The sequence below is a fragment of the Coregonus lavaretus genome (genome assembly GCF_964263955.1).
Source record: "Coregonus lavaretus genome assembly, chromosome: 6".
Lineage (NCBI taxonomy): Eukaryota > Metazoa > Chordata > Actinopteri > Salmoniformes > Salmonidae > Coregonus > Coregonus lavaretus.
This window is the reverse complement of record NC_139993.1, coordinates 39817834-39841538: the sequence shown is the minus strand read 5'-3', so window position 1 is coordinate 39841538 and position 23705 is coordinate 39817834. Positions and strand designations below refer to the sequence as shown.

Genomic DNA, 23705 nt, shown 5'->3' with positions numbered 1-23705 from the left:
CAGATTTTTCACCTAGTCGGCTCACGAATTCAAACCAGCAACCTTTCGGTTACTGGCCCAACACTCTTAACCGCTATGCTACCTGCCACCCCACTTGTTGGATCTCAAATCATCATTACAGTTGTTGGTTAGCTAGCTAGCAAATTTTTGCCATATTAGCATTGACATTAAATAAGTCTAAACACCTAGAAACAAGACATGGTATCAAGAACAAGATAAACTTGCTGAAACAAGCCACCCACGATTCCCCACATGGCAGCTTCTTGTCATTGTTGCTAGCTATCTGACTGTCCAGAATCATAACAAAGCACGGCTTTCGGCCCAATCGATGCGCCCGCATAATTTTCGTGACGTTGTTGCCAACCCATCTATTTCTATGTGACTGAGGTGAAAAGCAGCTTTCATAGTTCTTCGTAAGAGCTCAGGGGCCTAAGAAGCTCCTATCTTTATCACACCAGTGATTAAGTCTATTGATTTTCTCAGGGAAAAGTAGCTGCTGGGAGTCAGGCCAGGCTACAAGGCTGATCAGGTTTGTGTAGCAGTTGGGGAAGAGGGAACTCATAGTAGCTTGATTAACACAGTGGTACTGTAACAAGAATAGCTTTCAGATGTCTTCCTCAGTGAATGCAACTGAAGTAGATGAAAGTAAACAATGTAAAGAAACATCTAAAAACGTGGAACTGTCCGACCTTTTCATTATAATATCAGGTCTGTATCTGGAGTCTGACTTCAATGGTCGTCTGATGATTCATCGTGGTCTTAGGGAGGGAGGCAGCAGTCTGAAGGCCAACGCTGGAACACTTCCATATTTTATGTAGTTTATCTTGTGTTATTCATGTTTTATGAGTTCGTTTTCACATCAATGGCACAACATACAATATGCCCCGACGCAGGTGTGGCATGGATAAATCAGGTCATGGAGTCATTAACCTGCTTCTGTACAATGCGATGTCTGTCATATGAGTGCATGAGTGTATCCACAGTAAATGAGACGGGGAACCCATGTTCATGAATAAAATGTCCTCCCTGGAAGAGGTGTTACCTTTCAGTACGCTTTAAAGAGCGACTGAAAGCACCAATTCCGCATCTGTTTCTCCGTTGCTCATTAAGAAAAATTTGATTTCAGTCTTGGAAATGTGGTTCGATGTGACAGTTACTGATGTTTGTCCCCCATGAGACGCCATAGGAACAAAGCCAGTATTACTTCCTCAAAATAGTCAGAATGAATCTAAGATACGCATAGATTGCATTTAGATTACTGATACAGTGTTATTTGGGTTGTTAACTGGATTCGTTCTGACATTTGCGATTTTTTGTTTCTAGTTTTTGATTATTATTTGTGTACCTGTTTGACATTTTTTGCTGCACTGTTAGGAGCTAGTAACACAGGCATTTCGCTGCACCCGCTATAACATCTGCTAAACTGTGTAAGCGACCAATAAACTTTGTTTGAGATAACTCAATAAATCTGTCATTCTTTTTTTTGTTTTTGCCGAGGAGGTTTCAGCCACACAATTTTACATCTAGCTAAGGTCTTTGGTGTAGTATTTCTCAAGTTAAAAAAAATCGACGTGTTTTCTTATGTAATCAAAGTCTGATCCACTCCGCTGCTGGACAGGTCTGTCTCACTGTCTGTGTGTTCGGCCATACCATTGGATAGACCGCAATCACCACAGCTGTTTATACCCTGTTAGTGGGCAAGTGGACATTGTCTAAATCAAAACCCAAACCTCAGGTAAGTCATGATGAACTCTTGTACACAAATCTCACAAAATTCTGTTGTTTTTGCATTATGATCAAAATTAACCTACTTGCACTTTTTAGTCAATTTTGGCACTGGAATAAATGTTTCTGACTAATATCGATGTCACATATGCCGTTTTCAATGAGAGAAGTTGGTTCTCAAGTTCAGTTCTGTTTTAAATGCACACACGCACATAGGGCTGTGACGGTCATGGAATTTTGGATGACGGTAATTCACCAGCCAAGTGACCGCTGTCACCGTAATAACCGTTCAAATAGCAAAAAAATATACAGTAGCCTATATATATATATATATGTTTGTTTCTTTCCTCACATTTCCTCCTCTCCTCTGCTCCTGCATGTGCTGGAATTTAAACGGGCATCCCCATTCAAATCAATGACGGCATAATGGGTGGACTGGTGGCCATTGCGAGTGTACCAAAAGGAGCAAAGCAGCAAGTAAAATATGTGCTAAAATATGGATCGGTACCCTAAACCCTAACCTTAACCCTTACCCTTACCCTTACCCTAACTCTTTCCTAACACAAACCCTTACCTTAACCATTTAAAATGTAAACTTAAATGGGATAGGGACATCCCAAGGATTCTGGATAGCATGGACCCTAAAATACTGTATGTGCTGTGATTGTTGATTCAACTCAACTGACATTACAAAAAAAGACATGCCATTGCATGAGCCACATCAGTTAACATCATTTGAATGAACATTCTACATCACTATGGAAATTATTATATCACAATACCAGGCAGCCATTGTGAGTGTACCCATAAGTATACCAGTGAAATTGCCTGAGTTAGAGGTTCCACGCACATTCTATTAATTATATTTCTATGTGTGCTGCTGCTGCATTGTGGGGGGCATTGCCTAGGCAACCGAAGAATGGTTTGCTTGTTTCAGCAATGAGCAACAAAAGCCCCTTTCCACTGGCACTTAAAATTAGGACCAAATTCGAGCTGGCTCTAATGGAATTCTCAAATTCGAGCTAGGTCGAGGGAAACCCAGTCCAGCGCAGCCCAGTTTCACAACTGGTGCCCAGTGTTGCCAACTTAGCTACTTTGTCGCTATATTTAGCGAGTATTCAGACCCCTCTAGCGACACATTTTTAAAAAATTGACTAGCGACAAATCTAGCGACTTTTTATAATAATAATAATAATAATATGCCATTTAGCAGACGCTTTTATCCAAAGCGACTTACAGTCATGCGTGCATACATTTTTGTGTATGGGTGGTCCCGGGGATCGAACCCACTACCTTGGCGTTACAAGCGCCGTGCTCTACCAGCTGAGCTACAGAGGACCACCCATACTGTTATTGGAGACTTTTGAAGACTCTGACGTGAAAGCACGTATCATTCTTACTGCCGTGGGCCCCACCCCCGTCCCAAAGCACTCACAGGCGGCCCAGTCCTCATGCAGCAGTCCCTCTCAGCTGTAGTCAGAGCAGGAGATGTTCACCCCTCCGCGTCCAGACTGCAAATGAATCGTGCATGCGGGAAGCCGCCGCTGGCTGATCCCGCCCTGGCTTACATTCAGGGCGGGATGTAAATGTAAAATGTTCTTTGTCTAAAATAAATCACTGCATTTGACTCACACAGCCTCAGTCACTTACTCACCTTGTCCACTGTGTGTGTGCCTCTCTGTGACATAAGCTAAACATCTAGCTGGCTAGCTCATCATGTCTCAGTCTAAACTGAGAATACAAACTCAAAAATACAGAAAGGGGTGGGAATCAAACCCTGAACTCAAAGGCTGGTTGAAGTCGTTTATTGGAGATGATACACGGGCATACTGCCTTTATTGTAAGGCTGATTTCTACGCCAAACTCAGTGATGTAAAAAAACACATGACAACTCAAAAACATTCTCAAAAGGCTAAGCCTTATAACAGTTCCACCCAAAACAAGCTGCCATTTATGGTTAAAAAAATTGACTCTGCAAAAAAGGCTGAGGCCACCATGGCATTAGCAATCGCTGAACACTGTTCCATGCTGGCATGTGATCACATTGGAGAAGCATGTAGATCTGCTTTCTCAGACTCCACTGCTGCTACCCACTTCAAAATGCACAGGACAAAGTGCACAGAAATGATTAATGATGTTCTAGCACCATACTTTCTGAAAAAGTTGGTCGCAGATGTGGGTGACCAGCGTTTCAGCCTCCTCCTCAATGAGTCCACCGATGTAAGTGTTTCTAAGTACCTGGGGGTTGTGATAAGGTACTTTAGTGACACCAAGCAGACAATTGTATCAACATTTCTGGGGCTTGTTGAGTTGGAGGGAGGAGATGCCAAATCTATAGCCCGTGCTGTTGTGGCTTTCCTCGAGAAGTGTTGTCTTAAAAAAGAGAAACTCCTGGGGATATCGACTGACAATGCCTCTGTTATGACGGGGATTAACAATGGGGTCCATAAAGTGCTGAAGGAGGAGTATGGCCTCAAAGATCTGGTTCTTATTCGCTGTGTGTGCCACTCTCTGCAGCTTGCTGTAAGTAATGCTTCCAATGACACCATCCCCCGTAGTGTGGAGTACTTGGTACAAGATACTTATAACTGGTATTCAGTGTCTCCAAAGCGCAGGGAGGCCTACAAGGCCATATATGAGACCATCAACTGTGGGGAGAAACCTTTACAGATAACCAAGGTGTGTGCCACACGTTGGCTCTCCATTGAACCCGCGGTTTCACGCATTTTGGACCAGTGGGAGGAGCTGTGGCTGCATTTCGCAGTCACCAAGTCCAGTGAACACTGCTACATGGCTGAGGTTTTATACTCCATGTACAGTGATCCTCAAAACCTATTGTATCTGACATTTTTGAAGTCAGTGCTGGGTGAGGTACAGTTGGCCATCAAGGCTTTTGAGGGAGAGCAAGTAGATCCTTGTAAGCTACTTGACAGCTTGGTTAGCCTGATCAAGTCTGTGAGCAGCAGGGTGCTGAATCCACTGGCAAATGTTGATGTACTCAAAGGGCCAATAGATGGATACATCAGTCCCAAACCGTACCTTGGTTACCTTTTTGAGTCAAAGGCAGCTGAGCTCCACCTTGCGCCTGAGGATGAAAACAATGTCCGAAAGTGGTGTGTAGCCTTCACCATCTCCCTCACTAATGAGTTGAGGGTGAGACTGCCAGACAACATCGAAGCATTGCAGTACATGTCAGTTTTCAATGTGGAGGAAACTCTAAAGCACAATAAGAGCCCTGGAGAAATATAAAAAATAGCCAAGCTCCTTGGCTACTCCCCTGCAGAGATAGACAAGATTGTCCAGCAATGGCGTGCCATCCATCTTAGTAAATGGTATGAGACAAAAACCACACTGGGCTTCTGGAGTGAGATTTGGAAGTTCAGGGATGCAGCTGATATCAACCCGTTTCAAGAACTTGCCATGGCTGCTGTGTCTATGTTGTCCTTGCCACACTTGAATGCTGAAGTCGAGAGAGTATTCAGCAAGATGAGTGTGGTAAAAAGCAAACATAGAAATCGGATGTCCTTGCAGACCCTTAACTCCATCCTGTACATTCAATATGGACTGAAGCTGTCTGGTGAGGCTTTCTATGAGCACCAGCTGCCTGATAATGTTTTGCAGCTTTTTGGCACATCAGCTGCTTACTCATTTAAGTCAGCTCCCTCAGATGCTGAACCTGCCATAGAGAGCCTTGACCAAAATGACGATGACCCACTCTTTCTGTGAGCCAGCACAGCCTGTGTGTGTGTGGAGGGGGTTCTGAAAAAAACAAACAATTAACCTGAATTAGGGCCAGACTAGTTACCATCATTTTCTCACATTGCCATTGACAGTTTTTTCTATTGTCTCTTTTAGGACATTTAGATTGTTAATGTAGATTGTATACAAACATTTTTTTCAAATGTTATGGTTAAAAATGTTCATGTTTTACTAAACAATTATTTTTTTATATATATAAAAACTAAAAGCGAAGTAACTCCGCCAGTGTCTCTTTTGGGTCACTTTTGCCAGTCCCAAGCCCGGATAAAGGAGGAGGGTTGGAATTGTGACATAAAAAAAAACAAGAATCGACAGAAGAAAGTTATTTGTAGTTCTAAACATATTTAGGGTGTTTTTTACTCACTTTTTGTCTCTCCCACGACGTTATTCCTCTCTCCTACAGCATCCATCACAATTACATGCACATGGCCAATTATGCAAATTATGTGATGACGTCATTTAGCGACTTCTAGCGACTTTTAGGACAGCCAATAGCTACTTTCCTTACTGAGGAGTTGGCAACACTGTGTGCCAGCTCGATTAGAATTCGGGATGGTGACGCCGTTACTATGTAACCACCAAGCTGATCACTGCTGACACAACGTTTAGCTAGCTTTTTAAAAATATATACAGTGAGGGAAAAAAGTATTTGATCCCCTGCTGATTTGTATGTTTGCCCACTGACAAAGAAATGATCAGTCTATAATTGTAATGGTAGGTTTATTTGAACAGTGAGAGACAGAATAACAACAAAAAAATCCAGAAAAACGCATGTCAAAAATGTTATAAATTGATTTGCATTTTAATGAGGGAAATAATTATTTCACCCCCTCTCAATCAGAAAGATTTCTGGCTCCCAGGTGTCTTTTATACAGGTAATGAGCTGAGATTAGGAGCACACTCTTAAAGGGAGTGCTCCTAATCTCAGTTTGTTACCTGTATAAAAGACACCTGTCCACAGAAGCAATCAATCAATCAGATTCCAATCTCTCCACCATGGCCAAGACCAAAGATCTCTCCAAGGATGTCAGGGACAAGATTGTAGACCTACACAAGGCTGGAATGGGCTACAAGACCATCGCCAAACAGCTTGGTGAGAAGGTGACAACAGTTGGTGCGATTATTCGCAAATGGAAGAAACACAAAATAACTGTCAATCTCCCTCGGCCTGGGGCTCCATGCAAGATCTCACCTCGTGGAGTTGCAATGATCATGAGAATGGTGAGGAATCAGCCCAGAACTACACGGGAGGATATTGTCAATGATCTCAAGGCAGCTGGGACCATAGTCACCAAGAAAACAATTGGTAACACACTACGCCATGAAGGACTGAAATCCTGCAGCGCCCGTAAGGTCCCCCTGCTCAAGAAAGCACATATACATGCCCGTCTGAAGTTTGCCAATGAACATCTGAATGATTCAGAGGAGAACTGGGTGAAAGTGTTGTGGTCAGATGAGACCAAAATAGAGCTCTTTGGCATCAACTCAACTCGCCGTGTTTGGAGGAGGAGGAATGCTGCCTATGACCCCAAGAACACCATCCCCACCAGAGGAGAACTGGGTGAAAGTGTTGTGGTCAGATGAGACCACAACACTCTGGATAAGAGCGTCTGCTAAATGACTAAAATGTAAATGTAATCAAACATGGAGGTGGAAACATTATGCTTTGGGGGTGTTTTTCTGCTAAGGGGACAGGACAACTTCACTGCATCAAAGGGACGATGGACGGGGCCATGTACTGTCAAATCTTGGGTGAGAACCTCCTTCCCTCAGCCAGGGTATTGAAAATGGGTCGTGGATGGGTATTCCAGCATGACAATGACCCAAAACACACGGCCAAGGCAACAAAGGAGTGGCTCAAGAAGAAGCACATTAAGGTCCTGGAGTGGCCTAGCCTGTGGAGGGAGCTGAAGGTTCGAGTTGCCAAATGTCAGCCTCGAAACCTTAATGACTTGGAGAAGATTTGCAAAGAGGAGTGGGACAAAATCCCTCCTGAGATGTGTGCAAACCTGGTGGCCAATTACAAGAAACATCTGACCTCTGTGATTGCCAACAAGGTTTTTGCCACCAAGTACTAAGTCATGTTTTGCAGAGGGGTCAAATACTTATTTCCCTCATTAAAATGCTAATCAATTTATAAATATTTTGACATGCATTTTACTGGATTTTTTTGTTGTCATTCTGTCTCTCACTGTTCAAATAAACCTACCATTAAAATTATAGACTGATCATTTCTTTGTCAGTGGGCAAACGTACAAAATCAGCAGGGGATCAAATACTTTTTTCCCTCACTGTATATATATAATAATTTTAATATATATATATAAATAAATAAAATGTTTAGCTAGCTCATCTGGGCTTGTTGCTGTTAGCGTGCACATGGACAAGCAGTAACGTACTGCAGTAGTCAGACATGACAAGAATTACCACCATAGCTGGATCCTTCATTCATTTTTACACTACACAATCAACTTTTATGAGAACAGTCAGCACTCAAATACTAGCTACCTAACGTTAGCTAGCAAATCAGAGTTGAAACAAGCTAGCTAATGTGAGCTAGCAGGAATTTTTGCTGGCCAGGTCGTATTGAAAGCTAGCTAGCTACATCATATCAAACCTGTCATCTGGTTTGCTTGGTTAGCTAGCTATCTACTGTAGCTAATAACTAACTCCAGGGCAAGCAAGGTAAGAATTAAGCTAGCTAGCCAGCCTGTTATGCTAACAATGACGCTAACCATTTAGCTGGCTAGCTAACGTCAGCAAGCTAAATATATGGCTCTGTCTGGCTGGCACTGACAGGAGTATGGGGTAACGTTAGTTACAGCGTGGTGAGGATGAAATAAATTATTCAATATCTTGCTAATTAGCAACATTAGCGAAGCCAGCTGCAGTCAAATATTGGCTACCTAGCAACATGACATAATTTCTCATTTCTGGAGGCAGTGGAAATGCAATTTGAGCTAGCCCACCAAGGCCCAGCCCAACCTGGGTTGACTTTAAAGTGCCATTGGAAACGGGGCTATAGTTTCATCAAGTTGTTAAGAGTCAATGTGTTCGGCCGAAACAGACCCAACCACACAAATGTCCGGCTGTCCTGTCTTCAGTCAGCTGTTGGTTCCACACAAACAAATGGTTATGAAGGTTATTTTATTTTCATGATGGTCTTTATCCATAACCGTCGGTTACACGGTTATACGTTAATTGTGCCAGCCCTATACACACACTCATATAGCTTCCACCTGAATGGAGGAAATAAGATCCTTTCTTTGTTAAGGGCAACAGTGAACAATGAGGGATTCTTGTCTGCTGGGTGTTGCTACAATCATCTCAGATTTTATTAAGACTAAATACATAGATAAGGCAAAAGTACACACAGAAAACTTAATTTACATTTTTCAAAACATAGATCAGTATCTACAGAACATATTTGCTTTTTATCTAGCCCACTGTCACATACAGGGAAGGTGTAAAACGATTTCATGTTTCAATCTGGGCCTCTTAACTGAATGATATAGAAGCCCCAGGGCATGATGCTGATGTGGTGTTAAAGGGAGAATGGGAGCAATTAATGGCAGATATAAAGAATCACATCTCCTGGATGTTATGAAAAACGACAATCTATATCCATTCCTGAGCTGCGTCTGCTACTTTGTTTTGCAGATAAATAAAAGATGACAGACCCTGAATGATTCTCACTGGGCATATTCAATGTTTTCCCCTTGCTTTCAAAATGTCATTGAGCCTGAATGAAGTGACCTTCAAATTCCCTGCAGAGCCCACTGGCAATCTCCCCTCTACTACTCTCTTAGCTCTGTGTGCATAATACACAGCCAACAGGAGACTCAGAAACCTATTGCAACTCTGCAATAATTGCAAAGGTGCGTGTGTGCCTGTGTGCATACGTGCATGCTTGTGTGCCCACATGCATGTGTACGTGCGTGCTTATGCATGTGTGTGTATGAGTTATTAGTTATGGAGGATGGTACAACAAAGCATCTACTATAAAGGGTGACTGCTTCAGAGGCTGACATTGGCCACTAATCACTGTAATAGAACATGTTGCATTGCGTGATACTGGATGTGAAGACTGGCAGCCCACCTCTTACACTGTTCTTTTGATGCCTCTTCATCTGCATGTCTGTTTTTCTCAGTTATCCATATAAATCACTATATATTTTAAAGGAAAATTTGTTATGCTCATCAAGCCATGACATCACACCAGAACACAGTCAATATGTGATGACACCATGTTTGCTGACGGACTAACGTTCAGATGAGGCAGTTTAGAGGGAGGCCTCTAATGGAGCGGAGCATTAGGGAGAGAAGTCCAAAGGTTAAACATGAGACACACAGAGAATCTCACTGCCGATAGGTACTTATCACAGTGGGAGGCCATTCCTTCTCTTGCTAGAACAAAAGCTGTACCTGATGCATGCCGACCCGGTAGCGACGAGCCTACCGTTTCTACTTGTAGAATCACAATGCTTGTCAGTGGCCAACAACTTGACTTTGAGCCAATCAGAGAGCACGAACCCCCACGTGGGGGAGTCAACAAAAAGAAAACAAAAAAATAGGGCATTTTCTCCATACATCCACGGATGAGCCAGTCACACTTCATATGCAATGTAGGCTATGGGATGGTAGCTAGCTATGTGCACAGACGCAATGCACAACACTAAATACTTCCTCCAAGCTAGCTAACCACTGTAGCTAGTATTGACATAATTAAATCATAATGGATTAGCTAGTTTCCATGAAACATCTCCCTATGTTAGCTGCTGAGTTAGTGCAGTGCTTAGCTAGCTAGCTATGTTGTGCTAACTAGCGAATATGCTAACGTTGGCTAGCTAGCTAAACATTTGGCTATGGGCTGGCACTGGCAGTGTGGGTTTATGGAGAGTGAATTAAATTGTTTCTTCGTCATCTTGCTAGGTAGTTATCTAGCTGTGGTCATCTGGCTAGTATCAACACAGGCTTTCTTCACTCTTAGAAAAAAACTTTTCTGGATAGAGCCAAAAAGGATTATCTGCTGGCTTCACATATGGCACCCCTTAATGTTCTATTTAGAACCAAAATTGGTTCCATATAGAACCCTATATGTATATAGGTGCCATTATGAAGCATGCAATAGAACCCTTTTTGGTTTTATCCAGAACCTTTTTTTCTAAGAATGTTCAAAAAAGCTACATTAGTGCAGCTAGCTTGGAATCTAGACAATAAGCAACACACGGACATGCATTGTCAAACAACGCTACTGCCACCTTCTGGTTTGGAGTATTTTAAGAAGGCTGAGTGCTGAAGACTTCCAAGGTCTTTGCTGTGTGAACATAAAATAGATTAACTGTTGACTCTGTTCAGAGGTGCCTCTTGGTTATACCATGCTTTATTTTATCCACGTGACTGAAAACAAGGGATGCGCTCTCAGGTAGGCCTACAAAATTATAATGGATGATGATGCTGATGATGCTGGGTTTTTTCTGTTTAATTCTCTTTGTGTACCACATCTAAAAGTAATATATTGATGCCAGGCCCAGCTGTATGTGAAGACAGCAGAGCACTTTGAGAAGCTCTTTTCAGATGAAATGTGCAACTTCGGGGCTTTAGCTGCACATGGAGAGTGTGCTTGTAGAGGTAGATACAGTAGCCTATTATCAGACCGCTCACTACCTTATTTCCCACAATCGTGTCTTGTGCTCATTATTTAACATGTTTACACTGGAAGCAAAAATTATACAAAATTGTATACAATTATTTAATGAAATAGTTGCTTGAAAAAGGTAACATTATGGCTACAAAATGCGCCGTTACTTACCAGATATCTCTGTCTGTGGCACCCCGTTGAGGGTGAAGCCTTTCCCGCTGTAGAACTGTCGGACATCCGAACAGCTCCGGGCTTTACTGCTCGCATTGTCCGCCGACAACGGGACAGCGGATAGAAAAAAGAATAGAAGAGCCTGTAGGAAATCCATACTGACAACCAAACAGCAAGGTGTAGATCCAAGAGAACGAGTCGAGGCAATTAAAAGAAGTCCTACAAAGCCTCGTATGGCATCCAACCGGTAGATAAAGCCTCCCTTGGCCGTGTATCTCGCTTTGGCGCCGAGGATACAGCTGCAAACACCAGCTGAGCAATCTGTCAGCGCTCCGGGTAGTCCTGTGAGGACGTGCAGTACTGGTGCACACTGTGACTGTCAAGATCAGCCAGTCCTCGCAGTGGTGAGTCTACTAGGCAGAACCGCTCACAAAGAGATATCAAATTAATTACTGTAACACGTGTAAACCAAATCCACCAATAAAACGTAGAAATTAAAGGCTCTGCTATTGTCAGTGAATATTCACAATAATATTGGATTAAAGTGAATGCAATGGATCAGGTGAACTCCTCTACAAATAACGGAGATCTGTCAGGGAGAAAAGCCGAGAATTGTGAGCTGAGCACGTAGCACAGCCTGTAGGATTGGAGCGGATTGGAGACGCGTTGGGATACTCCGGCTGGTTTTACTGCGGAGCAGCTGTTTAGGTCCTGCCCCGCAGAGAACAGAGGGTGACACCACCTGCTGGCCAGTGCGCCTCTACCTGCAAGTGCAGCCCTTTTATATTAGGCATCCCAGCAATCTTTATTCAATAGCCAATAATATGTATCATTCCAGAAAAATCTCTGGAGATATCGCGTTATGGAGATAATAATATGTCATTTAGCAGACGCTTTTATCCAAAGCCACTTACAGTCATGTGTGCATACATTTTTACGTATGGGTGGTCCCGGGGATCGAACCCACTACCCTGGCGTTACAAGCGCCATGCTCTACCAATTTAGCTACTCAAATGCCTTTACTATTGGCTCTTGAAGTCCACATCACCTAGGCTACTGGATGGGATAACATGACGACAATAGGACAATACTCTGTGTTCACCTGTATGAGTGCTGTGCATAATCAATATTTTATGCACAAATGCACACAAGACACAATGACAAGACCATAGGATCTCTATGGACAAGACCACAGGAGGTTGGTGGCACCTTAATTGGGGAGGACGGGCTTGTGGTAATGGCTGGAGCAGAAATAGGTGGAATGGTATCCAATACATCAAACACATGGTTTCCATGTTTGATGCCATTCCATTTGTTCCGTTCCAGCCATTATTATGAACTGTCCTCCCCTCAGCAGCCTCCACTGGACAAGACTCATAATTGCCTTGAACGAAGCTCTTCATTCATTCTCTACACATATTCCTACTGACATAGGCCTACTGTACTGTATACACTAATTTCCAAGCATATAATCTGATTATTTGCAGGGCACAAAGGTAGTCTACAGAAGCCTGAGAGAGGGGAGGTTTATCCATCACAGTGGGTGGGAGGTCTGACCAGCCACTAAGCTGTAGAAAGGCCACTGGCATGTGTGAGGTGAGTGTAATTACATGTACAGGGGACAAATTTAGTCTCTCACTAACAACACTGTAATCCCTGGTAGTAGCAGTAACAGTGTAGCCTCCCAGGATCTGTACTGGATTAACATGGTGTTGTGGGTTGGGACACGGCCCTTTGTTTATGCTGCATAACACCAAAAGTTGACTTTAAACGGACTTGCTGCTGTGGTTTTGATGTGCCTAGGAGTGTCTTTCTCTGCTCTCAGCTTTTATAAAAAAATGTCTCATGAAGAAACAGATCCTTCGTCACAAGATGATAGTCCTACTCATACTGAAAGTCGTAGTGGTTAAGTGCATTTCCTAATTTAACAAGCACATTTCGAGCCAAAAGCAAACCAAACTAAAACTAATTTCACACATTCTGCTGTACATGGTGTTCTATGCTGTCAGGCTGGTTCTTGTGGTTGACCAATATTCTAATCTAACACATGCACATCTCACACATCATGTTCAATAAACCGTTTGTTGCCAAGGACAGTTTGCATGTCAAAGATTTTTTAAATATTTTTTATAGATTATTCACAACAAGATATTACAGATGATAATCCAGAGCTATCCATAATAAACAGTCTGCTTTTCCATTTGATGGCATTTATTTGTCAAGACAAGATCATGACGTGCTAGTGAGGACTGTTGAGGTAGGCTAATGACATTAGTCATGACTGATTGGTTTGGAAGCAGAATGGTGAGAATGTAAGAATCTACTCTAACCTGAAAACAATACAGTGCCACTTTACTACACAGCAAATCCTGTTACATGTTGTTTATTACATTTAGTGTGTTCATTCTGATTTCGCATGTCATGGTAATTCAATTGTGGCCAGTGAATCTGACGTGACATTTGAAACAGCTGGTCACAGAGAGAGCAAACAGCGGTATATCCTAGAGTAGTCTACCTCATTTGTACACCTGTTCTCGATGAGTTGTAGTCCTGACCGTCAGAACATGTAGACAGAGGGAGCTGAACTACCAGCCAGCACATTCCCTTCCTTCACAACATTCCTCTCCCTCTCAGTCAGGCCTTTATCGAGCTGGAAGGTTCCAGGTCAATGGTGAGAGCAGGGACCATATCCACAAAGCGTCTCAGATTAGAAAATTGGTTTTAAAATTTCAGAGCTGCAACCTGGTCTCAGAGCATTTCATATTATTCTGTACGTAAATCCAAGACACTCCATTTAGTATGGGAGAACCGGGACGAAAGTAATACTTTTGGGGGTTTTCCTAATTACTCAGAGATCCATAGAGCTAAAGACACCATATTCTATGACAAATAATTTATAGTATATACAGTACCAGTCAAAAGTTTGGACACACCTACTCATTCCAAGGTTTTTCTTTATTTTTACTATTTTCTACATTGTATAATAGTAGTGAAGACATCAAAACTATGAAATAACACATATGGAATCATGTAGTAACCAAAAAAGTGTTACACAAATCAAAATACATTTTATATTTGAGTTTCTTCAAAGTAGCCACCCTTTGCCTAGCCACCCTTTGCCTTGATGACAGCTTTGCACACTCTTGGCATTCTCTCAACCAGCTTGTGTGAAACCCCCTGGAATGCATTTCAATTAACAGGTGTGCCTTCTTAAAAGTTAATTTGTGGAATTTCTTTCCTTCTTAATGCGTTTGAGCCAATCAGTTGTGTTGTGACAAGCTAAGGGTGGTATACAGAAGAAAGCCCTATTTGGTAAAAGACCAAGTCCATATTATGGCAAGAACAGCTCAAATAAGCAAAGAGAAATTACAGTCCATCATTACTTTAAGACATGAAGGTCAGTCAATTTGGAAAATTTCAAGAACTTTGAAAGTTTCTTCAAGTGCAGTCACAAAAACCATCAAGCGCTATGATGTAACTGGTTCTCATGAGGACCGGCACAGGAAAGGAAGACCCAGAGTTACCTCTGCTGCAGAGGATAAGTTCATTCGATTTACCAGACTCAGAAATTGCAGCGCAAATAAATGTTTCACAGAGTTCAAGTAACAGACACATCTCAACATCAACTGTTCAGGGGAGACTGCGTGAATCAGGCCTTCATGGTCAAATTGCTGCAAAGAAACCACTACTAAAGGACACCAATAATAAGAAGAGACTTTCTTGGGCCAAGAAACACGAGCAATGGACATGAGACCGGTGGAAATCTGTCTTTGCTCTGGAGTCCAAATTGGAGATTTTTGGTTCCAACCGCCGTGTCTTTGTGAGACGCAGAGTAGGTGAACGGAGGATCTCCGCATGTGTAGTTCTCGCCGTGAAACATGGAGGAGGATGTGTGATGGTGTGGGGGTGCTTTGCTGGGGACACTGTTGACACTGTTGGTGATTTTCATACTTTGCAGTATGAAAATGTATGCACTCACTAACTGTAAGTCACTCATTTAGCGTCTGCTAAATGACTAAAATGTAAATGTAAATGTATTTACAATTCAAGGTACACTTAATCATCATGGCTACCACCAAGATAGTGATGATGCTCATTGACGTTGTTGCAAATGACTGGGAATAACCAACACGATGAGACTGTGTAAGGGCTATTTTACCAAGAATGAGAGTGATGGAGTGCTGCATCAGATGACCTGGTCTCCACAATCCCCCGACCTCAACCAAATTGAGATGGTTTGGGATGAGTTGGACCGCAAAGTGAAGGAAAAGCAGCCAACAAGTGCTCAGCATATGTGGGAACTCCTTCAAGACTGTTGGAAAAGCATTCCAGGTGAAGCTGGTTGAGAGAATGCCAAAAGTGTGCAAAGCAGTCGTCAAGGCAAATCAATCAATCAATCAAATGTTATGTATAGAGCCCTTTTTACATCAGCAGATGTCACAAAGTGCTATACAGAAACCCAGCCTAAAACCCCAAACAGCAAGCAATGCAGATGTAGAAACACTGTGGCTAGGAAACACTTCCTAGAAAGGCAGAAACCTAGGAAGAAACCTAGAGAGGAAACAGGCTCTGAGGGGTGGCCAGTCCCCTTCTGGCTGTGCCAGGTGGAGATTATAACAGTACATGGCCATTAAGGCCAGATTTTTCTCCAAGATGTTCAAACGTTCATAGATGACCAGCAGGGTCAAATAATAATCACAGTGGTTGTAGAGGTTGCAACAGGTCAGTACATCAGGAGTAAATATCACTTGGCTTTTCATAGCCGGGCATTTAGAGGTTGAAATAGCAGGTGCGGTAGAGACAGTGTTATTTCATAGTTTTGATGTCTTCAGTATTATTCTACAATTAATAGGCGTGTCCAAACTTTTTACTGGTACTGTATGTCCTCCATCAAACGCAACTGTAATTTAATTTCTAGGGTAAATTAGTTTAAATGAAATAGACCGAGAACAAAACTACCGCAACGTTACTTTTGTACATGTCGGCAGGGACGGAAGTAACAGTTGGCGAGAACTGCACAATATCGCTCTTATCTCCATGTTTCTGGTTTGTAATACTTGTACTATCAACCATAATTTCATGTTTGTGTCTATTTGAATAATTAATGCTATAGGTTCAACATCCATGAAAATAAACCATGCGTCAAAAATCGCAATGGTGCGCAACCACAATATTTTGGCTTACAATAGTTTACATTGTGTTACTTTCGTCCCACCTGTCTCTTCTGTCATTTCTGCCAGGCTAACACCCAAGCCTAGCTAGCATGATACTTGAAACCTATGCTGTCATTTAGTCACTAGATGGGTTAAGAAAATGACATATGTTTGGAACCTTAAACAACTAAACACAACTCTACATCCGAAAAACACTTCTGGGTCAGTTTTTTTACTTACATCGCTCAAAACCACATATTTATTTTTGCAGGGAGGTGGTCCTCCACATTAGGAACTTCACTACCTCATTCTAGCTTATGAGTTATCTGAGAAAATGGGCTTGTTACTTTCGCCCCGTGTTACTTTCGTCCCAGCCCTCCCCTATTATATGTTACGTTTCGTATGGTATGTAATCATTTGTGGATGTCATCATCCATTTCGTATGATATGTTATGAATTAAAATTTGTATGATATGTTATACATTTGCAAAATGTACAATATGTTACGAATATGCTAAATGTACAATTTGCAGAATGTATGATGTTGTCACGACCTCCGCCGAAGCTGCCTCCCCTCCTTGTTCGGGCAGGTTTCGACGTTCGTCGTCACCGGCTTACTAGCTACTGCCGATCCCATTCTCATCACTCCACTAGTCATGTCTTGTCTTGTCAATCACACACACCTGGTGCTCATTCCCCTAATTAGTATGTGTATAAGTGTTCCCTCTGTTCCCCTTGTCTTTTTGAGTGATTGTTTATTGTGAGAGCGAGTAGCTCGGTTGAGCGACTCTTCTATTTGTACTTGCCAAGGTGGAATATTTTCCCTTGTTATAGTTTTGTTTTCACGCTGGGAGCGTTTGATTTATGTAAACGGAATAAATGCTGGACTTTGGGGGTTTTACCTCCTGCGCCTGACTCCTTTATTCACACCTCGCCACAGATGTGTTACGAATTCCAATTTGTTGTGGTTAACATTAGCTAGGTGGTTAATGTTAGCTAGGCTAGAGGTTAGGGTTAAGGTTAGGGTTAGGGGAAGGGTTAGCTAAAAAGGTTAAGGTTAGGGTTAGGGGAAGGGTTAGCTAACATGCTAAGTAGTTACAAAGTAGCTAAAAAGTAGTTGAACATTTGCTAAGTAGCTCAATTGTCCGTGATGAGATTCAAACCCGCAACCTTTGTGTTGCTAGTCATTCGCGTTATACACCTATCCAACCGCCCTTCTTTTGTTTTTGACTTAAGTAACCTTCTGTTTTATGTAACCATACCAAACATTAATGAATTTCAGTGTCCAGGATTTACTTTTACTATGTTATGTCTAGTCTATGAGACCGGGCTGCAACAATAAATACATTTTACTCCTATGCTTATGGGTAAAAATAAAAACTATGCATGAAGCCTCTTTAGTCATAGGAGTCCACTATAGTCGGCAGATACTGTTTTTAGGACACCTCATGAGCTGTCCTAACCAGTTAAACCTCCCGAGTGGCGCAGTGGTCTAAGGCACTGCGCCACTCGGATCCAGGCTCTGTCGTAGCCGGGAGCGGGAGACCCATGGTCGTCCAGGGTAGGGGAGGGAATGGCCGGCAGGGATGTAGCTCAGTTGGTAGAGCATGGCATTTGCAACGCCAGGGTTGTGGGTTCGATTCCCACGGGGGGGCAGTATGAAAAAAGAATGTATGCACTAACTGTAAGTCGCTCTGGATAAGAGCGTCTGCTAAATGACTAAAATGTAAAAATAACAGTCTATAGGGGCATCATCTTTAGGGGGGGATCCCCTTGGAGCGCAACATCACGTTAAAAAAAATGCCTACATTGGGCATGCCTATAAATTGGGCAATTGAAGGCATCTAGGGCTTATGTTAACTTTGATTGTGTTCGATAAATGATAGGCCTTTCAAACGTTGTATGCAACATTATCGGCAAGTGACTTGATTGATACCTACTGTGCCAAAGCGATTTAGAGTTGTTAAACTAGGGAGCGACGAGTGTGTTAATATAATGGTAATATCGTCAAAATTCCGCTGTTCAACAACCATCAGATTATTATTATTTTTTAAAGGTTTTCCATGCCAACATATTAGGCACTAATTAATAGTAGGCAAAGTGATCGTGTCATGCGCAAATGATATCAAAACATTTTATTATTGCAACATTTGACATTCACCATGGTTGTGTGAAACATGCTGTTGAGTTCACAGCTGCCTATGCCTCATCGCGTTGGTTATTCAACATCATTTGCAACAATGTCAATGAGCGTCTTCACTATCATCACGTCTTTCCTTTGTGGTACCTCAAATGGGCGCAGGGGAATAGCATATTGGGCTAGTTTTTCTGAAATTAAACTTATAATGTTTTATTTGTTGTTGACTAATCCATAAGAATTAGGGTTTTAAACAGTACACTTTCAGCACCAACTTCACTCCTATTCTTGGTCTAATTCGATATGAACCAGATTTATCAAGGAGTTTTAGGCTTCAGGGTCAAGGCCCATATCCACAAAACATCTCAGAAAAGGTCTTAGGAATGCATTTAAAACCTGTTTTAAGACAACAACAAAATCCCAGCTCAGAGTAGGTTTTAGGATGTTAAGGGTCAAGACACTGCCCAGACAAACTCTGAGCCAGGAGTAAAATCAACTCATAAATGTTTATCTCAGCTGGTAATCATGACAGTTTGGTTGCAGTTTGAGGTACTCAAAGGAAAGATAGTGATGACGCTCATTGACGTTGTTGCAAATGACTGGGAATAACCAACGCGATGAGACATCGCCAGCTGTAAACTCTATAGCACGCTTCAGAAAACCACTCTGAATGTTGCAATAATAAAACGTTTTGATGTAATTTTTGCCGGACAGGATCACTTTGCCTACTCTTAATTATTGCCTAATATGTTGGCATGCATAAACATTTTTTAACCAATTCTGATGGTTGTTAAAAGCGGTATTGTGACAATATTACCGTGATATCAACACACTCATCACTCCCGCGTTTAACTCTATATCGCTTGGGCACAGTAGGTATCAATCAAGTCACTTGCCGATAATGTTGCATACAACGTTTGAAAAGGCCTATCATTTTCATCTAACACAATCAAAGTTACCATAAGCCCTAGATGCCTTCAATTCCCCAATTTATAGGCATGACCACATAGAAATATCCTGATGTAGACTACCATTCAAAAGTTTGGGGTCACTTAGAAATGTCATTGTTTTCGAAAGAAAATACTTTTTTTGTCCATTAAAATCACATCAAATTGATCGATTTGATTGATTTGATTTGATCGATTTGATTTGATTTTGAGATTGGTCGTCTTTCGATTTTTCACGTCCTTCAGAGCCAGAACCAGTGAATCAACTAGCTACCTGTCTACCATGGCGAAGCTCAGCAAAGAGAGCAAAGAGACCAAGCAGCGGCTGCAGACGGTGTTCCAGGCCGGACAGTTCGTCATCCGCTGGGGTTTCATCCCCACCGTGCTCTACCTGGGTTTCGCCCAAGGGGGTGATCCTAGTATGCCGGAGCCCCACAACCCTGACCCGGCAAATCACCTCCTCCCACCATGGTCATGTGACTCCCAGCTGTCACCATGGAAATGGACGCCAACTTTCCCTCACCAATTTCTATTTGGCCCATATATTATAGGATGGTTGGAACTTTCTTTGTCACTACACTCAGTTTGGGTCGGAGACCTGAAGCTCTGAACGCCCTCTCACACTGAAACACCAAATGGCATGATGGACATCTTATTCTTAAACTGCACTATTACTGCTGTGTGATGGACCGTTTCGCTCTCATTTAGTTTCCTCTCAGTTTGAAAACATGTAAAACCTTGTTGTCTTGTCATTTGGTCATGGATCTGTGTTTGTCTGTTTACTTTAAATGATCCTGTATAAAATGTCTGCCTGTTGGTTGGAAGTGGACCTGAGTTTGTCTATAAATCACCTTTGAGTGCGAATTATACCATGGAACCTCCTGTACATTTTTATGGGCCTAATAGTAGCCTAAAGACAACTAAACTGTGTAAAAACAAAAACATTTACTTTTTAATTTCGCATGAACACAACCAGTCATGATGTTTTCATCTTAGTAACCAGGTTTCCATCCAACCTTTTTATGCGAGTAAAGTACATGTCGGATAAAAAGTGTCATGACTGGCCTGATGGAAACAACATTAGTCGGTCAACTTTCCAAATGTCGACAAAACAAAATACACTAGACAAGGTGGGATCGTTTTGTCGGTCAAATTAACTGTAAGTCGCTCTGGATAAGAGGGTCTGCTAAATGACTAAAATGTAAATGTAAATGTAAAATGTAATTAGAAATACAGTGTAGACATTGTTAATGTTGTAAATTGATTTTTAATGGAATATCTACATAGGCGTACAGAGGCCCATTATCAGCAACCATCAGTCCTGTGTTCCAATGGCACGTTGTGTTTGCTAATCCAAGTTTATCATTTTAAAAGGCTAATTGATCATTAGAAAACCCTTTTGCAATTATGTTAGCACAGCTGAAAACTGTTGTGCTGATTAAAGAAGCAATAAAACTGGCCGTCTTGAGACTAGTTGAGTATCTGGAGCATCAGCAATTGTGGGTTCGATTACAGGCTCAAAATGGCCAGAAACAAATCACTTTCTTCTGAAACTCGTCAGCCTATTCTTGTTCTGAGAAATGAAGGCTATTCCATGCGAGAAATTGCCAAGAAACTGAAGATCTCGTACAACGCTGTGTTCTACCCCCTACACAGAACAGCGCAAACTGGCTCTAACCAGAATAGAAAGAGGAGTGGGAGGCCCCGGTGCACAACTGAGCAAGAGGACAAACACATTAGAGTGTCTAGTTTGAGAAACAGACGCCTCACAGGTCCTCAACTGGCAGCTTAATTAAATAGTACCCGCAAAACACCAGTCTCAACGTCAACAGTGAAGAGGCAACTCCGGGATGCTGACGTTCTAGGCAGAGTTGCAAAGAAAAAGCCATATCTCAGACTGGCCAATAAAAAGAAAAGATTAAGATGGGCAAAAGAACACAGACACTGGACAGAGGAAGATTGGAAAAAAGTGTTATGGACAGACGAATAGAAGTTTGAGGTGTTCGGATCACAAAGAAGAACATTTTTGAGACGCAGACCAAATGAAAAGATGCTGGAGGAGTGCTTGATGCCATCTGTCAAGCATGGTGGAGGCAATGTGATGGTCTGAGGGTGCTTTGGTGGTGATAAAGTGGGAGATTTGTACAGGGTAAAAGGGATCTTGAAGAAGGAAGGCTTTCATTCTATTTTGCAAAGCCATGCCATACCCTGTGGTCGGCGCTTGATTGGAGCCAATTTCCTCCTACAACAGGACAATGACCCAAAACACAGCTCCAAACTATGCAATAACTATTTAGGGAAGAAGCAGTCAGCTGGTATTCTGTCTATAATGGAGTGGCCAGCACAGTCACCGGATCTCAACCCTATTGAGCTGTTGTGGGAGCAGCTTGACCGTATGGTACGTAAGAAGTGCCAATCAAGCCAATCCAACTTGTGGGAGGTGCTTCAGGAAGCATGGGGTGAAGTCTCTTCAGATTACCTCAACAAATTGACAACTAGAATGCCAAAGGTCTGCAAGGCTGTAATTGCTGCAAATGGAGGATTCTTTGACGAAAGCACAGTTTGAAGGACACGATTATTATTTCAATTAAAAATCATTATTTCTAACCTTTTCAATGACTACATTTCCTATGCACTTTGCTATATTTCCTATTCTAACTCATTTCATGTATGTTTTCATGGAAAACAAGGACATTTCTAAGTGACCCCAAACTTTTGAACAGTAGTGTAGATAATTAAATAATCGTACGAAAAACATGTTTATTTTTTAGCCTAGTGGTTATAAGTATTTAGCCAATTCATGTGAAATAAGCCTAGTGAAATAATTGTTAAAAGTGCAAGAGATAAGGCCTACTGTTGCATGTACAGTTCCAGTCAAAAGTTTGGACATCCTTACTCATTCCAGGGTTTTTCTTTATTTTTACTATTTTCTACATTGTAGAATAATAGTGAAGACGTCAAACTATGAAATAACACATGGAATCATGTAGTAACCAAAAAAGTGTTAAACAAATCAAAATATATTTTATATTTGAGATTCTTCAAAGTAGCCACCATATGCCTTGATGACAGCTTTGCACACTCTTGGCATTCTCTCAACCAGCTTCATGAGGTAGTCACCTGGAATGCTTTTCCAACAGTCTTGAAGGAGTTCTCACATATGCTGAGCACTTGTTGGCTGCTTTTCCTTCACTCTGCGGTCAAACTCATCCCAAACCATCTCAATTGGGTTGAGGTCGGGTGATTGTGGAGGCCAGGTCATCTGATGCAGCACTCCATCACTCTCCTTCTTGGTCAAATAGCCCTTACACAGCCTGGAGGTGTGTTTTGGGTCATTGTCCTGTTGAAAAACAAATGATAGTCCCACTAAGCGCAAACCAGATGTGATGGCGTATCACTGCAGAATGCTGTGGTAGCCATGCTGGTTAAGTGTGCCTTGAATTCTAAATAAATCACTGACAGTGTCACCAGCAAAGCACCTCCACACCATCACACCTCCTCCTCCATGCTTCACGGTGGGAACCACACATGCAGAGATCATCCGTTCACCTACTCTGCGTCTCACAAAGACACGGTGGTTGGAACCAAAAATCTCAAATTTGGACGCATCAGACCAAAGGACAGATTTCCACCGGTCTAATGTCCATTGCTCGTGTTTCTTGGTCCAAGTAAGTCTCTTCTTATTATTGGTGTCCTTAAGTAGCGGTTTCTTTGCAGCAATTTGACCATGAAGGCCTGATTCATGCAGTCTCCTCTGAACAGTTGATGTTGAGATGTGTCTGTTACATGAACTCTGTGAAGCATTTATTTGGGCTGCAATCTGAGGTGCATATAATTGTCAATTTCTGAGGCTGGTAACTCTAATGAACAATTTTTGTATTTTTAAATATATGAGTATTTATTTTTTAATATATTTTTTGCAAATATATATATACATATAAATACTCTAATGAACTTATCCTCTGCAGCAGAGGTAACTCTAGATCTTCCTTTCCTGTGGCGGTCCTCATGAGAGCCAGTTTCATCATAGCGCTTGATGGTTTTTGCGACTGCACTTGAAGAAACGTTCAAAGTTCTTTACATTTTCCGTATTGACTGATCTTCATGTCTTAAAGTAATGATGGCCTGTTGTTTCTCTTTGCTTATTTGAGCTGTTCTTGCCATAATATGGA

General features: G+C 41.9%; 1 protein-coding gene across 1 annotated transcript in view; it reads right to left on the bottom strand.

Moving 5' to 3' along the window:
* The window catches only part of LOC311131575 (glypican-1-like), a 59587-nt gene extending 47631 nt beyond the window's left edge, over positions 1 to 11956 (bottom strand). Inside the window, exon 1 of the mRNA XM_084164637.1 lies at positions 11297 to 11956. Coding sequence (XP_084020763.1) covers positions 11297 to 11453 — 157 coding nt within the window. The 5' untranslated portion in view covers positions 11454 to 11956. The remainder of the gene's footprint in view (positions 1 to 11296) is intronic.
* Positions 11957 to 23705: the final 11749 nt, after the last annotated feature.